The sequence below is a fragment of the Equus przewalskii genome, chromosome X (assembly GCF_037783145.1).
Source record: "Equus przewalskii isolate Varuska chromosome X, EquPr2, whole genome shotgun sequence".
In the NCBI taxonomy this organism is placed as follows: Eukaryota; Metazoa; Chordata; class Mammalia; order Perissodactyla; family Equidae; genus Equus; species Equus przewalskii.
In genome coordinates, this window is record NC_091863.1 from 55388114 (window position 1) to 55404997 (window position 16884).

Genomic DNA, 16884 nt, shown 5'->3' on the forward strand with positions numbered 1-16884 from the left:
TGGTCAACTAGCCCAAAAGAAAAGATAAAAAGAGGGGAAAAGAAATAAAGAAAAGACATAACAAATTGAAATCAGCTAGCAAGATGATAGATTTTATTTCAAACATATCAATAATCATGTTAAATGTGAAAAATCCAAATACACCCAGTTAAAAGACAGAGATAGTCAGATTGGATAAAGAAAACAAGACCCAACTATATGCTGTCTGTAAGAAACCCATTTTAAATATAAATAAATAATAAAAGTAAAATGGGAGAAAGATATACTATGCAGATATTATCAAAAGAAAGCTGCACTAGCTGTATAAATTTCAGACAAAGCCAAGTTCAGAGCAGTGAATATTTTCAAACATAAAAAGGGGTGTTGTATAATAATAAAAGTATCGATTTTCAAGAATATGTAACTATCTAAATGTGTATGCACTTAACAAGAGAGCTTCAAAATACGTGAGGCAAAAACTCACAAAACTTAAAGGAGAAATAGACAAATCCACAATTATAGTTGGAGAATCCAGCATTCCTCTATCAATAATTGATAGAGCAAGTAAGCAGAAAATCAGTAGGGATATAGGTAACATGAAGAACTCTATCAATCAACTCGACCCAATTGATACTTATGGAACACTCCACTCAACAGCAGCACAATACAAATCTTAAGTGCACATGGAATAATCATGAAGTTAGACCATATTCTGGGCCGTAAGCAACACTTGACAAATTTAAAATAGTAGAAATCATACAAATCAGACCACATTGGAGTTAAACTAAAAATCACTGCTAGAAAGATATCTGGAAAATCCCCAAATTTTTGGAATTTAAAAAGTATACTTCTAAATAACCCAGGGGTCAAAGGAAGTTCTCAAGCAAAATTAAATAATATTTTTAATTAAATAAAAATGAAAATAAAACATACTAAAATTTGTGGGATGTGGCAAAAGCAGTGCTTAGCATGAAATTTATAGTATTAAATATTATATTGGAAAAGCAGTTCTCAAATTATCAATTGAGAGCACATGCAGAGGAATTAATATAATGATTGACCATGAAATTTAGGCTGGATAGGGAGGGAAGTGAAGACATGACGGGAAGTGGGAGTAGTAGGTTTAATGAGTGGGGCCAAAGTATTGTTAGGGTGGAAGAACAATAAGGAATGAGTTAGAAAGAAGGAAGTGTTAGTTGAAAAGTGGAATGCTTCAAATTGAAAAAAGAAAGGAATAACAATTTTTAGTAATGATAAGGTCAATGGTATGGCCATGTGGGTTAGTGGCTAAAGTAGGATGGACAATAAGATAATTGGAGGAGAGAAGGTCAAGGAACCGAGAGGCCAGGCTATTAGAAAGATCATCTATGTAAATGCTTAAATATCAAGAATTTTGACAGGAATGGTGCTAGAAAGAGTGATAGCAAGGCAAGTACTGAAATCTTAAAGGAATAAAGGTGAGTGGTCTGGGGTCAACAGGTGACTTCCCTGAGGACACATAGTAGGTGATATAATCTGATGACATGATATTCAAAGCTAAGGATTGTTACTGAGGAGGGAGGGAGAATGTCTGGAAGCGAAAATGAGGAGGACACTGCCTCACCTCCACGCCTTGTGGTGCTAGAGGTGTGGAGAGAAGACAGCACCATTTAAGAGCATTGCAGGGAGAGTTAAGACCTTAGAGGAGAGTTTGATTTTAGTTAAGGAAGAAGATGATGGGAATATACAGAGAAGAAGTTGCAGATATAGGGGAATTTGGTGATGACTATCCACAAATTCCACGAAACATAGTGGAAGGATTTCAGAAGTTGGGGAGAAGAGGGAGATGAAGTAATAAAAGTGATATACAGAGAGGTCTGAGTACACTCAAAGAGAGGGATGACTTGGGAGTCTTAAGGTGACTAACATAAACAGATAAAAGCCATGAATGAGATTATTCATGATGGTTTCAAGACAAATAGTAATGATGAGGCCCTGAGGAGTAAGAGGTGGTGGTCTGTATCAGTCATTGTTCAGTCAGAGAAGCAGAACCAATAGGATATATCTATATATACTACAAATATATATATTTATACACTATATATATATAGTCGGTTTATGTGATTGTTATATATATATTATTGGTTTATGTGATTGTGAGGACTGGCTAAGAAAGTTCAAAATCTATAGGCTAGGCTGTCAAAAAGGGAAGATTGCAGGCAGGCTCAAACCCGTGGGCACTTGCCAAAACTCTTATCTGTGGATGGTCAGGAAGGGAAGCTCATGAGCGGGATGGAACTCTATTGTCATATTGGTCAAAGATATGGTCCACAGATGGAAATTCTTCTCTCCCAGGGAAATCTCAGCCCTGCTTTTATGGCCTTCCAATGGATTCAGTCAGGTGCACCGAGTAAATCCAGGATAAAATCCCTTACTTAAAGTCAACTGATTATGGATTTTAATCAAATCTACAAAATACCTTCAAATAAACACTTAGGTTAGTGCTTGATTGGATAACTGGAACCATAGCCTAGCAGGGATGACACATAAAACCGACCAACAAAGTCCACCTCATGTCAATTTGGGACCCATAAACCATGCTTAATCCTCCAATAAAGACAATAACAAAGTCATACTTCCACCTAACATGATATAACTACCCTGTGTACAACTGAAAACATACCATCCCTTTCCCCAGAAGAGGATACAAAGTCTTTAGGTGATTTTTATTTTTCTCATTTGATATCTTTTAACTTAAATATTATAATATGTAATATGAGGTTAACTATTATTAATACATTTTATGTTAGATGGTAGGGAAATAGAAGGAAGAAAACAAAAACATTTGATAAGCATATATGTGAACATATTCACAACAAAATTAGGAAGAAATATTTATAACTATTACAGTCCTCATTTCTGCACTTGTCATGTGGTCACAGCTGGTATTTATAGCTACATTTTTATTCTACCTATTTCATATTCCCTTTACCCTCAGCAAGCACCTCATCTGGTTGTGGTTCTTCTCCTGGTGGGGTGATTCAAACCTTATTCCTGAAAGGTCTGGGCCGCTAGTAGTCCTGTCAGAATTGGGTTTTTGTACTTTTTATTTGATGTTAATCACAGGGCATAGGAGTACTAAGTACTTCAAATTGAGAAAAGAAAGGAACAGCAGTTTTTAGTAATGATAAGGTCAATGGTATGGCCATGTGGGTTAGTGGCTAAAGTAGGGTAGAGATCCTAAGGGATCTGCTGTGTTCCAGACATAATCTTCCTTATCCCCATTGTGCAGTGGCAACCCATTTTCCCTTTGGAAATCATGATCAATCACCCCAGCCAGTACAGTAACCCCCTTCTTTGCCTGTTGATTCAGAGGCATGAGGAGCCCAAAGTGGCCGGGTGGCAGTCTTAACTCCCAGTTCAGTGGAACAATTGTTGCGCCTCCTTGTGGAAGCATTCCTCCTTTTGGAACGAAGACATCTAAGGTCGCAGGGATGGGAAGTAAAAATTTTGCTAGTGGCTCACTAGGGGTAATGGTGAGTAAAGCCACTCCCATTTCCGCCTCTTGATTCCTGGTCCCGCGAATCTTGGCCATGGGTGAAATAGCATCACATATTGGATGCTGATTCAAAGCATATACAGCATCCTGGAGAACGTTTCCCAGCCAGGCAAGGTATTGTTGCCTGATGGCACTGTAACTGAGTCTTCAAAATGTCATTCCACCATTCTATCAAGCTAGCTGCTTCAGAATGAAGGGGAAGTGGTAAGATAGTGAATTCCATGTGACATACTTCAGTTCTGTGAAGTGAATTCCTTGATCAGAAGCAATGCTGTGTGGAATACTGTGACGGTGGATAAGGCATTCTTTAAGTTTATGGATGGTAATTTTGGGAGAAGCATTGCATGCAGGGGAGGCAAATCCATATCCAAAGTATGTATATCTTCCAGTAAGAACAAAATGCTGCCCCTTCCATGATAGAAGTGACACAAAGTAATCAGCGTGCCACCAGGTGGCTGGCTGATCACTCTGGGGAAGGGTGCCATATGAGGAATTCAGTGTTGGTCTCTGTTGCTGGCAGTTGGGCACTCAGTGGTTCACGTTGCTGGGCCCATGCATAACCTTCACCTCTGCCATCATGCCACTTTGTTCCTGAGCCCATTGAGTAATGACAGGAATAGCTGGAGAAAGAGGCTAACTGGAATCCATAGAACAGGTCATCATAGCCACTTGATTATTAAATCCTCCTCTGCTGAGGTCATCCTTTGATGAGAATTCCCATGGAACACAGATATATTCACATTCTTTGTTCATTCAGTGAGCTCTGTCCACATACGTCTTCCCCAGATCTCCTTGTCACCAATTTTCTAATCACGTTCCTTCCAAGTTCCTGATCATCCAGCCAAACCGTTGGCCAGAGCCCATGAATTTGTATAGACTCTTACCTCTGGCCTTTTCTACTTTCCAGGAAAAATGAATATCCAGGTGCACTGTTCAAAGTTCTGTCTACTAGGAGGATTTCCCTTCACCATTGTCCTTCAGGGATCTCCCAGAAAGAGGCTGTAGTGCTGCACCACTTTCTGTTGCCTCCATACTGTAGAGAACTATCTGTAAACTAGGCCCAAATTTTTTCTTCCTCAGTCAGCTGGTTGTAGGTAACTCCCAATGAGACCATAGGTGTGGGCTGAGAGAGAAAGAAAGTAATGTAGAAGGAGTAGGGGCCATGAGCATTTGAGCCACTTCCTCATACAATGTACTTGAACTTTCAGGCACTCATATATATCACTTCTGATCTCAAACTTGATCTCAGATATTTCACTTCCATTTGATAATGGAATGCGAACTGTGCAAACTTGATGGCTTTGTGGGTCAGACAATACCCAGGTCATGATGGGCAGCTGAAGCTACACAGTAACATGATAACCCGTGGTTAAACATTCAGTCTCTACTAAGGCCCAGTAGCAAGCCAAAAACTATTTCTCAAAATGAGAGTAGTTGCTACAGAGGATAAGAATGTGCTTCCAAATTCTAAGGATCTGTACCGTGACTCACCTACAGGGGCCTGCCAAAGTTTCCAAGCAGCATCTCTTTCTACAACTGACACTTGACACACCATCTGATCTGCTGGAGCATATGGCCCAAGTGGCATAGCATCTTGCACGGCAGCCTGGACCTGTCTGGGTGTCGCTCAAAACCAGCAGTGTTTTGGGCCACTTGATAAATGAACTGGAGTAGCTCATCCAAATGAGGTATATACTGCCTCCAAAATCCACTAGGATTTTATGCCTCTTCTGGTGGTAAGTAAAGGCCAGATGCAATAACTTATCCTTTACCTTAGAAGGGGTGTCTTGACATCCCCCAACCACTGGACCTTTAGAAACTTCACTGATGTGGAAAGCCTCTGAATGTTTGTGGGATTTATTTCCCATCTTCCACTTCACAAATGTCTTACTAATTTGTTTAGAGTAGTTGCTACTTCCTGCTTAGGTCTAGTCAGCATAGTGTCATCAGTGTTAGAGACCAGCACAATATCCTCTGGAAGGGAAAGGCAATAAAGTCTCTCATGAACGTAGGGCTGGAGAGTTAGTTTACCCCTGAGGTAAGACACTGAAGGTGTACTGCTGGCCTTGCCAGCTGAAAGAAACCTGCTCTGGGGGTCTTTACTAACAGGTACAGAGGGAAAAAAATATTTACCAGACCAATAGCTGCGTACCAGGTACAAGAGGCTGTGTTAATTTGCTCAAGCAACAAAACCACATTTGGAAAAGCAGCTGCAATTGAGTCACCACCTGATTAATTTCACTTTCACTCTCTAAGATCTAATTGTCTTTTGCACAGGCCAAATAGGCAAGTTGAATGGGGGTGTGGGGGGAATTATCACCTCTAAACCTTTCACATTCTTGCTGATAGCATTAACCTCCGCAATCCTTCCAGGAATGCAGTATTGCTTTTTGTTCACTCTTTTTGTAGATAGAGATAGTTATACTGGCTTCCACTTGGCCTTTTCTACCATAATAGCCCTCATTCCAAAGGTCAGGAAACTAATGTGGAGATTCTGACAGCTGTGGAATGTGTCTACTCTAAGCATGCATTCCGAAAATGGAGTGGGTTTGGGAGACCAGTGGGCCCACTGTGAGATGGTCTTGATCTAAAACTCCATTAATCACCTGACCCCCACCAGCCCCTAGTCTGACCCCTAGTCTACCATCACTGGTGGACCATAGTGATGTTTTGGGTCACCACGAATTAGCATCAGTTCAGAGCTAGTGTCCAGTAATTCCCCCAAATTTTGATTATTTCCCTTTCTCCAATGCACAGTCATAGATTTCTTACCAGAAACCTTCACAATTCTTTGAAGAATTCTGGAATCCACTCTTCACTCCTGCAAATAGTAATATGGAGGCTGCAGGAGGAACTGTTTTACTCTTGACCTCTCCCAATGATGAGTTGATTAAGTAGAGTGTAGTGTGAGATGAGATGTATCAAGAACTGTGAAGGCTCTGAGGTTTTACCTTACTTGCATGCTAACGAGTTAGCCTGCCATAGTTTCATAGACACAAGCTGAAGACACGAGATTCCTAGGTCAGAGACAAAGGACTTTATTATAGTAATAGGAGTAGCCAGAGCATTAGCATTTTTATGCTGGTTCCCTGAGCCCCACGTGCCTGAGAGCAATGCAAAGAAGTCCATGTGTCACCTGCACATGCAGTGGGTAGCATTAGAAGAGAAGAACTCTAAGCTTAGGGAATCTGAATCTTTTGTTTACTTTTAAAGGTTGGCACGTGAGCTAACAACTCTTGCCAATCATCTTTTTTTCCCTGCTTTTTCTCCCCAAATCCCCCCAGTACGTAGTTGTATATTTTAGTTGTGGGTCCTTCTAGTTGTGGCATGTGGGACACTGCCTCAACATGGCCTGTCGAGTGGTGCTATGTTCATGCCCGGGATCTGAACCAGTGAAACCCCAGGCCTCCGAAGCAGAGCACACGAACTTAACCCTCGGCCATGGGGCTGGCACCCCTGAATCTTTTATAATAGGCAGGAAGTATGGTTTCTCTTCATCCCAGAGAAAGACATTATCTTTATTAAGCTAGACCATAAGCACACTTGATCTGGATATTTTCTGTATCCTCCAAGGCTGTTCATTATTCAAATATCCTTTAAAAAGATAGTTTGGAACAAAGGTAGTCAGTGCCTCTGCTTGCAAGATATGCAGAAACACGAGAGAACCATGGAGAATTGTCTCCCAATAAGAAGGCTAGAATAGAAACTTGTATTGGGAGGTGACACTATTAGAGAGCTAGGGAAGAATCAGGATAGTAGTATTCTGAAAGTGAAGGTGGAACTGAGTTTCAAGAAGGTGAATGTGGTCATCATTGTCAAATGCTACTGAGAGGTGGAGTATGATAAATATGGAGAGGAGGTTATTGAGTTGGTTAACTGGTGACTGTTTTTTTTTTTTGAAATAAAGGTTTATTTCCTCATGGAATTCTTGAAGGGTTTGCCCTGTGTGTGTGTGAAGCATAGAGTCTGGGCTGAAAGGAATTTACTTTAGGACCTTGAGCCGTCTTCGGCTTGCACGCCTATTGCCCTAGAAGGTGATTGATAGCTGTGTAAGTTTCCAGTCCACCCCTGGAGGCCCAGCTCTGGGGCGCACCCTCCCCGTTCTGAAGCCTCACTGCCTCAAGGGCAGAAACGTGCTCTCCCCTCTCAAATCTTGCAGCACTGCTCTGCTCCCACTCTTTTCAGAGTATGGCATTGATTAGCATGAGTTTTGTCTGCATTGTTGATTGAATCCTGGGCTTTATTCTGATTGAAAAGCTAAAAGCGGCCAGTTGGCCTTCTTTGGGCTACTTTCTTTGGGACTGTCTAAAGAGAGAGAGTTTACTTGGGTTCTTAACTGCAGAGCCAAGCATTAATACCAAAAAGGGTAAATGACATTTTGAAAAAGAGTCAGTCTAGTATTTGCCAATTCTTGTTAATTTGTCTTGGTACAGACACTTAGAACCAGGAAACAACAGAAAGCTAGAGTTGGAATTGAGGAGCAGCCTTTTCATCCCCCTACTGGCTATATTTTTTTTCATTCATAAGGAAAGCATCTTTACTGCGTCTCATGGCAAGAGGGTGTGGGGTAGAATGTATATTCTTACAACTTAGATAAAACACTTAGTTGACTATAGAGGAATGTCAAGGAAAAAACTGGCATCGTTGCCTAGTTGCCAAGATGCTACCATTTGGGTATATTTGAGAGGTAGCAACATGGGGGCAGCTTTCTTGTTTTTCATCCAGAAATAAGACTGAGGGCTGCACTGGGAAGCTAGGTAGGTTGCATGAGATTCGCTCATAAATTTTCATTTTGCAGCTGTGGAAACTGCCAGCTTGGAGGAAGATAAATGGCATATCCTATGTTAGTTATTTATTCTTTCAAATCAGTTTTTATTGAAATTCTAGGTTCTTAGCAGCAATTAGTTAGGCAGGACGGAGGTGGGAAGGAAAGCAGGGGCCTTGCTGGTCATAAGTGGTCAACTCTCCCGTTTCCCTTCTACTTCTCTGGCCACTCTTCGTTAGACTCCGCTTCCGGGCCAGACCCATATCTGATTCCACAGGTGGGCCCAGCTTAGGCTCGGATTGCAATTCTGAGCACAGTGACAGATGAACTGCCGCAGGCCTGGAGTCTGGGAGTTGGTAGGTGGCTAGGAAGCACTCAGTATTTTCAGGTCTGGCTTGGTTGTTAAGGGCCTCCCCTTTCTCCCCTTTGCACCTTCCCTCTCTCTCTCCTTCTGAATGTTTATAGGCAAATCAAAGAAAATGTTTAATTCACAGAGCACTTTCTGCCTACTCGGCCCTGGGGATGTGGGCGCAGGTAGGGCGTAGCAAGCTTGCCCTCCACATTTGCCTCTTCTTACTGCTTCCAGATGAAAAGTCGTCAAGCATCTCCTTCCTTGTGTCAGGCAGTGTTCTGCTCCAGAATCCACAGTGACTCTCCATTGACTTGGGCCAAGTTAAATCCTTTAGGAAGGCTCTTCAGACCAGGCTCTGCCTATAATCAAGCTTCATTTGTTCATTCACCAACATACATTTTCCAAGTACCTACTGCGGGCCAGTCACTGGGTTTGGCACTGGGCATACAACAGTGGGCAAGACAGACCTGATTCCTGCCCTCATGGAGCTAACAGGCTAGTAGGAGAGACAATATTATTACAAATGAAATATTATTACTATTAAACAAGGATGATTGTGCGGATGCTGTGCTGGAGGGTGTTGTGGGAGCATCATGGGACAGAACCCTTTACCTTAGCTTTACCAGATAGCTTAGCTGGAGTATGGCACTTCTAGAACCAAAACTCTCCCTCCAAAGACCAGAGCCAGGCTCCTGTGCTTCTTCTCCGAGGCTCTCTACAGCCAGGCCTGCCTCTCACTCAAGGTCTCATCTTTCTGGTTGGGAAGAGACTGGAGATAAGAAGGAAGGTGAAAACTTATATTCCCTTGACTTCTTCCACAGTACATGTAGTCCTGCTTTGGTCCCGGGAAGGGAGGAGGGGCTCTGTTCTGAGGTGGCCCCATTGCAAGTCCTTGATGTTTCCTTGATGAAAGCCAGGGCCAGTGCACTGAAGAGGCTGGAGTGAGGGGACTGGGCTGGGGGGAAGGGCGTGGGGCCAACACTGATTTGCTTGGAGTTGAGCTTGTTAATTATAGAACCCTGAAAGATTCATCAGCTTCAGGAACTGGAGTAGTGAGGGCGGATCAGACATTAGGCCCAGCTTAGGCCCGCTGCCCTCAGGCAGCAAAGCTCTGCCCACACAGTCTCCTTCAATCTGATCATACCTCATTTCTTTTTCTTCCAAACAGAGATCAGTCTAAACAGTCCGTAGGTCAAGGAAAAGTATCCCTTGAGAGTCCAGCCAAGTCCTACTTCCTGCCAGTCACTCTCTTGGCTCAGGTTTGAGTTTGCCAAATAGAGAATTTCAGGTCCTCATTCTGCAACTGGATTTTACAGATCAGAAAAGGGTTTGTCTTTTGCCCATTTGTTTATTATTTTAATTAGAACCCAACTTTTCTAGTATCCATGTTCCAATTTACTGAACAAGAGACAGCTATTTACTACAAAGGCTCATCGGATTACTCTTAACCAGTTGTAGAGCCTTCTTGCACTGCTTAAGGGACAATTCCCTAAAGGAATAAATGAGCACAGGCCACACTCAGGATCATTAGTGCAGATACACGTATTCTGTGCAAGGTGTTTTACTAATACATTATAAGGGATAATAAAGATGGGAACATTTTAGGAGGAAAGACCAGACGAGAACTACCAGAAAGAAGAAATGGAACCACATCAAAGTCAAGGAAGTGGGTTAGAGGAGAATCAGACGGGCGCTCAGTGTGTTGAAAATGTGTTCCGAGTGGAAACTCCTCAAGTGCACAGGGACATACACTCAGGCGCTCTGGTTTTCTGAGGACACTAGTGTCCCCCTGTCTCCTACCTTCTAGAATGGGGAGAAATCAGGACATGACCACAGGGTTACCAGCACTGAAAGCACACCCCGGCTCCTGTACGGCCTCCTCAGGGGGCACCCCTGGAGCCCAACGCCGCCAGAGATGGCACCCACCTCAGCTAGCAGGCCCCGCCAGGAGGAGGTGGCTCTAGGCTCTCTTTTTGCATAAAATACGGAGCGGTGTCCTTCTATCCGAACTGAATCTTTGGTACCAGAGAATGGGCTTGTTTTCATTCATTCATTCCAGAGCCTTTACAGCAGTCCAGGCACCCTGGGACTCCCAGAGATACTGCCCTCCTGAGCAGTCAAGTGAGATATTTGGCTCTTCCTCCCTCGTTTCCAAGCTCCTGGGCGCTAGACTGCTGTACTCACAGCCTCGTCTAGCCCGTGCGTGGCACCGAGTACATATTCGGGGAAGGAAAGTTAGATGAATGAAGTCAGGCTATTGGTCGGTCTCAGCTGGTTATTCGCTGGTGTGGACGAGAACGCTTGAATTTTTATTATTTATGAAGAAAACGTTGAAGTTAAAAAAAAAACAAGGCAGAAAACTGTATCGGTACTGGGACTCGAGCTCCGCAGGAGGACGCGGGCACACATACGGCACCGAATATCACACACACACCCCACTCACGCAGACATTCCTTCTTTCACGCTCCAGCTCGCTCTTTTCACTCCCACTTCCCTTTCCCTCCTCTCCCGGATCAAGCGTTAATCTGCGAATCTCTGACCGCAAAAGAAAAAAAAAGGTGGGTGGGGGGATCCCGAAGTAGCAGAGGGAGGGAGGAGGAGGTGGAGAAAGGCGGGGAGGAGGAGGAGGAGGAGCCCAGCGAACCAGAGTCAGAGGGACTGGTGGCTCGAGTGTGCAGCCCCGGGGGGGAGCCGGCGCTCCAGGCTGGGAACCGGTCAGCCCGCCCACCCGCCCGGCGTCTTCGGCGCCCGCCCGCTCGCCGGCCCGCGCCTAGGGGCCTGCTACTCCCGGAGCTGGGGCCGCCGCTCAGGGGCGCTCGGGCCGGGGGCGCCGCTCTGGGCGAGCCGGCCGCGCTGCCCGGCTGGTCCACCGCGCCCGCGCCCGGGATGCCGTTCTACAGGCGCACAGTAGTGCCCCAGCGCCTGTGCCCACGCAACCCGCCGCAGCCGCTGACCGAGCTCCGCGACGTGAGCCACCTGGCCGCGCTCAGCCTGCTCCGGCAGCTCGCCGACCTCTGTGGCCACTCGCTGGCTCTGCTCGAGGACCTCGAGGGGCACCTGCTGGCCCTGGGGCGCCGCACCGACAGCCTGTTCCGTCGCACCGTGCGCCTCCGCCGCCGCCTTCCCTGCCGCCTGCTCGGCCTGGAGGACGACGAGGAAGAGCTAGGTAAATCGCGCCCGGGCGGCTCGCGGCCCCGCGTCTACCCCGCCTCTGGGGGCGCCGGTAGGCGTCCGGCTCTGCGCCCACCTCCTCTGCCGTCCTCCCCGCCCCTCCTCTTCCCTTCCCTCCCTTCCCCTCGGGGAGTGAGGGGATCCCGTTTCCCTGACTCCCCACCCGCCGCTCTCCCGCTGGAACTTCCTGCTCCCGGATCCCGCCGCACCGTCCTGAGTGGCCTTGTGCCCTCGGGGCTCCCGGCTGCAGAGTTGGCGGCCACCTCCTGGGGACCTAGGGGAGGGAAAGGGGGGCCCCACAGGGTCCCTGTGAGCCACTGGGTCTGGGACGGCTTCGGCGCCGCCCCCAGGCCCGAGGCGTCCCCATCTTCGCGGCGTCGGGAACCAAATGGCCCCGCCTCTGGCGTCTTTGCTCCACTCTAGGAGCTCGGCCACTTCCGAAAGCGCGCTCGAGCCGCCGGCTACCTACGCGGTCGCAGGAGCCTGGCGGCGGTGCCTACTGGCTTTAAACCTGTGCAACTTCGCGCTGGAATGTGATCGCGGCTCTCACTGAGTGTTTGAGCGCCCTCCCTCCTGCTTCTCCCGACAAGTTCGGGCCGCTGCACCAGGAGTGGCGAGAGGGGCGTGCGGGGAAAGAGAGACTGCCCTGGCTTCACTGACCCCCTACCCCTGGGGTCCAGCTGCACAGATTTGCTCCAGGGAACCAGTTAAAGCAGCTGTCATTAGTTTCGTGATTCCTTTAGGAATCAGCCATGACCGAGAAACCCAGTGGTGCCCTGGCTGAGCACGCGGGACCCGTGAGAGGGTAGGAGGGCAGTGCGAGCCCTTGTCCTTTACTTTGGATCCCAATACTTTCAATGGAGAATCCTCTCTCCGTGGAAATGCGATGATCCCTTAGAGTGTGGGACTTCTGCTGAAAGCAAGGGGACTGAATGTGCTGGAAATGCTGACCACAGCTGGGGCATGCCAGGTACCAGGGCCAATTGGCACCACCAGAAAGTTAGGGGAGAGAAGGAGCAAGTGGCCAGAAAGTGTCAGATGGAGGCAGAAGATGGCTACTGGCTCCCTTTTGAGTGCAAGTCTCCAGCTGCCTTAGGGAAAGAATTGCCTGGGTCAGCCCCTCTCCATCGCAGACCCCAGCTCGCCACCACCCCTTCCAGTAGGACAGGAGTCAGAGGCCCTGGCACCCCTCTTCAAAAAGGTCTCTGACCTGTGAGGTAGATGGTGGAGGTCACTGGTAGAGAAAAATGAACTGAGTCCTGTGGGAAACGGAAGGTGGAAGACACAGATGACTGCCAGATGAATGTAGACATGGGACCAGGAACCTCTGCTTGGCAGGGGACCAGGAAAGCTGGGGCCTTAGGTCTGGTTAGTTTTCAGTTAACAAAGAGGGTAAGAAGGTCTTTGTTGATTTTTTTTTTTTTTCCGCTGGGGTCCCACTGACTACCAGGATTAGCTTAGGAGAAATTTGATCAGTCAGCTTGGGGAGTAGTTTTCAAAATCACCGCACAGTTTGCAGAAAGCCACCTACTGGGGTCAGCAGGGTAAGTTAAGGACAGGGAGGAGGCTCTGCTTTTCCGACTTGTGTTTTTCTGTGCACTGAATTGGAGCGCCCTTTCCATGTGAAGGAAGGCATGGCATCACCAAGTTGCCTTGGGACCTAACCTTTTCCAGTGATCTGCTGCATTAGAAAAAGATGGCTTTGTGCAATGGGTAGCTTTTAAACGAAGGGAGCAATTCTGAGGATAAATTGCATCGGTTTGACTTCTTTGAAGTTTGCAAGAGCTGGGAGAGTGGCCATCTCTTACCTTTGGTGTGGCCACTTGCCTTTGAGAATGTTACATGTCTCTGGGCTCAGAGGCACTGAGGGGCTTGCTGCATAAATGGAACATGGCTACCTTAATTTGGCAGGAAGGTCGGTTTTCCGTTTTCTGGTCTAATGCCCTGCCCTAGACTCCCCTTGAGATTCCCACTGCACGCTTTTCTCTTCAGGTGCTTTGATTGCGTAGCACTTAAATTAGGCCTTCTCAGCAATGGTCTGAGCAGAAGTGCCAAGTGCAAAGAGAGTTGGGGAGCATAATCAGTGCGCCATCTGGCCACCCCCTTGTCGCTCAGGCATAAGCTTCAACAAGGTGTTCAGCAGGCTGTATATTATATTTTGACCCCCAATAAATAGCATTAAAAAAAATCATTGTCAGGTCTTTCCCTTTCTTTTCTTCCCTGTGCCTTTTCCTCCTAGCACTCCTACTCTTTTACTGACCATTTTGCTGGTGGTCAGCCCTCCCAGTCTGCATTTTACCCTATATACCCTCCATCTGGTTGGATTTCCCCCAAATTCTTCTTCTAGCGATTTCTTTGACCATGGGCACAGGAAAGACCCGGGAAGGAGGGAGGAAGGTTTGGAAACGACATGGCCGGAGTGAATGACACCTGACAGGCCAGCAGCTTGTAGCCTCTCTGTAGGGACAGCTTGGCTGCCATCTATGAACTGAGTAACAGACTGAGTAACAGCAAGTCAGACTGGCCTATAGCCTTCAGGCTTGCGGTGACCAGACTGCAGGCCAGGCTGGAGCCCTGGGAGGCAGCAGGTGGAGGATAGGGAGAGGAGAAGAAGAGGGAGAGAGGAGGAGAAAGTTGATGCTAAAGGAGTTGAAGGTGCTCCTCTATAAATCAGGGGTCATGCCCACCCCCACCATCTTCCAGGTTACAAGAATGGGACTGGGCTGGGCTAGTTGCCTGGCAACACCCTCTCCTCCACTGAAGGCTGTCCTTTGGTAACTTGAATCCCTTTGAGACTGCCCCAGAAGCTCTTGTAACTGGTATGGGGTGGGGGGATGAGAATTGGAAGGAGAGGCTGTGCTACAAGACTGCACCAGGCTCCTCTGGTTGTGGATCTGTAGCTATTGTCACATCATTGGCATGGCCCTGCCTATAACATCCCGGCTTTGAATGTGACCCGTTTTATTGTATTCGTGTCTTGTAGTCTGTGCTCTTCATCTCAAAAATGGCATGGTCAAAGCCAGTGGAAATAGCTCCATGCCTGCCGCCATATGCTGATCAACCCAGACTTTCCAATTCCTCCCTTGGAGATCTATTTAATGTTTGTAGGTGCTTAGAAAATAATAACAAAAGCAATCAGGCCATTGGCCTAGGGGTATAATCTCTCCTGTGCAAGCCAGGAAGTCACTGAAGCACTAGACAACTCTAGGTATGTTTAATAACACTGGGGAGCTCTCATGTTACACTAGCCTGGGAACTTGCTGTGGGAAAGATGCTCTATTCCTTCTTGCAATTATTTTGGTTTGAATACAGCCAGTTGGGTCAATGGTGGAAACTCCCTCTTCATCTTTATGTAAAATTCCTGCCTCTTGATTTTCCCACTTTGTGGCAACGCTAACTTCAAATCAGAAAGGACAGCTGGTTTATTTATGTTTAAATCATAATTCCAGTGTGAGGAGAGACTGTTGTAAATCTATACGGAGATGAAAAAATGAAAACTGCACTTCTAGACTGTAGCCAGTTTACCATTAGACGAGGTGTTGCAGACCCTAAATGTGGTCCTCATTGCTACTGAGGAGCGATATGGCCTGCTTGAGTCGACTGGAGCCAGGGGAACTTTGTGGACTTGGAACAGGCACTCTGCCAGCCTCAATTTATCTCTCTCCTACCTGTCATCCCCAGAGACCCTTGAGACAGTGGCTTGACAGAATGGAGAGGGGGAACAAGCCCATTTTCTTTCTTTTTTTTTTTTTTGAGGAAGACTGGCCTGAGCTAACATCTGCCAATCCTCCTCTTTTTGCTGAGGAAGACTGGCCCTGAGCTAACATCTGTGCCCATCTTCCTCTACTTTCTATGTGGGATGCCTGCCACAGCATGGCTTGCCAAGCGGTGCCATGTCCACACCTGGGATCCGAACCGGCAAACCCCTGGCCGTGAAGCGGGGAGGGTGAGCACTTAACCACTGCACCACCGGGCCGGCCCCGCCCATTTTCTTTTAAATACCGTGAAATTCCTGATCTGCTTCATGGTATTTCCATGTGTTGAAAACATCTTCCCTGGAAATTTGGACACCAAAATGTCCACTAGAATTTCCTCCACTCTAGAAACACGAAGTTTACTCTTCTCCTTTTTTAGACACAAGGACAGCTAAAGTGATAAAAAGCGTCAGGATGACAGAATAGTAGAGTAATAGGCGAAGATTCAAGTTATGGCTCTTGGGCTCAACTTTGACCTTTACAAAGTGGATTAGGTGTCAGGAGGAGAGTGGTGAATTTGCATCATGTGTCTCTGTGCTTCTCTGGCCTGGGTAGAGTCGGTTTATACTATGTGGCACCAAAAATTCAGTCATTATCCATTATGGGCATCAACACTTGACTCCCGAGGCCCAGAAAACGGAAGGGACCTGTCCAAAGGCACCCAGCTGGGTCAAGACCTTCAGTAGTCCTAAGTGCTAAAAAGAGTATAGCGCCTCTCCATACATAATTCGAAATGAAAGCGATACTAAACCTTCAAATAAAATATTATTTTTGAAAATTACTCAGAGCTCCACATGTATGTTGAAATTAAAATGACTTCTTCTTAGATTGTTTTCATTCTCTCTCTCTTTTGCACTTCTGTTGTTGGTAGCCTAAGCGTATACTTAATCTGCCTATTGGGGAGTGTGGCACTGGCTAGGTCACACAGCAGGTCAGTGGCAGGAAGCCTTGATCTAGAAGCCAGGCCTTCCGACATCCAAGCCAGTGCTCTGTGCTGTGCAGTGGCACTAAGTTCAAAGTCGGTTGTTCACTGAGAGTCACTGCCGTGGCATTTTTTCTAGCTGGGATTTGTCCAGGATGAGGAATGACTCTTGGTACCTTTGGGAACCGAGGGATGCTCTAAAGAACAGGCCTCCTATGGTTTCTGCAGTTGCAACTTGCGGGGTGAGCTAGAAGTCGAGAGGAAGAAGGAGGTCAGCCTTGCATCATGGAGAGAATAGATTTGAGGCACCAGGCTCCCTTGTTAATACAAAACATAGTCTCCTTTAAGCTTTGAGTGGGAAATAGCTTTGGAAAAAGAATCTTCAGGTGGGAAGGGTGGCTG

At 46.6% G+C, this 16884-nt stretch overlaps 1 protein-coding gene across 1 annotated transcript in view; it reads left to right on the plus strand.

Annotated features, from left to right (window-relative positions):
• The first annotated feature begins 11278 nt into the window (after positions 1-11278).
• Positions 11279-16884, plus strand: part of NHSL2 (NHS like 2) — a 228051-nt gene continuing 222445 nt past the window's right edge. Inside the window, exon 1 of the mRNA XM_070605141.1 lies at positions 11279-11800. Coding sequence (XP_070461242.1) covers positions 11521-11800 — 280 coding nt within the window. The 5' untranslated portion in view covers positions 11279-11520. The remainder of the gene's footprint in view (positions 11801-16884) is intronic.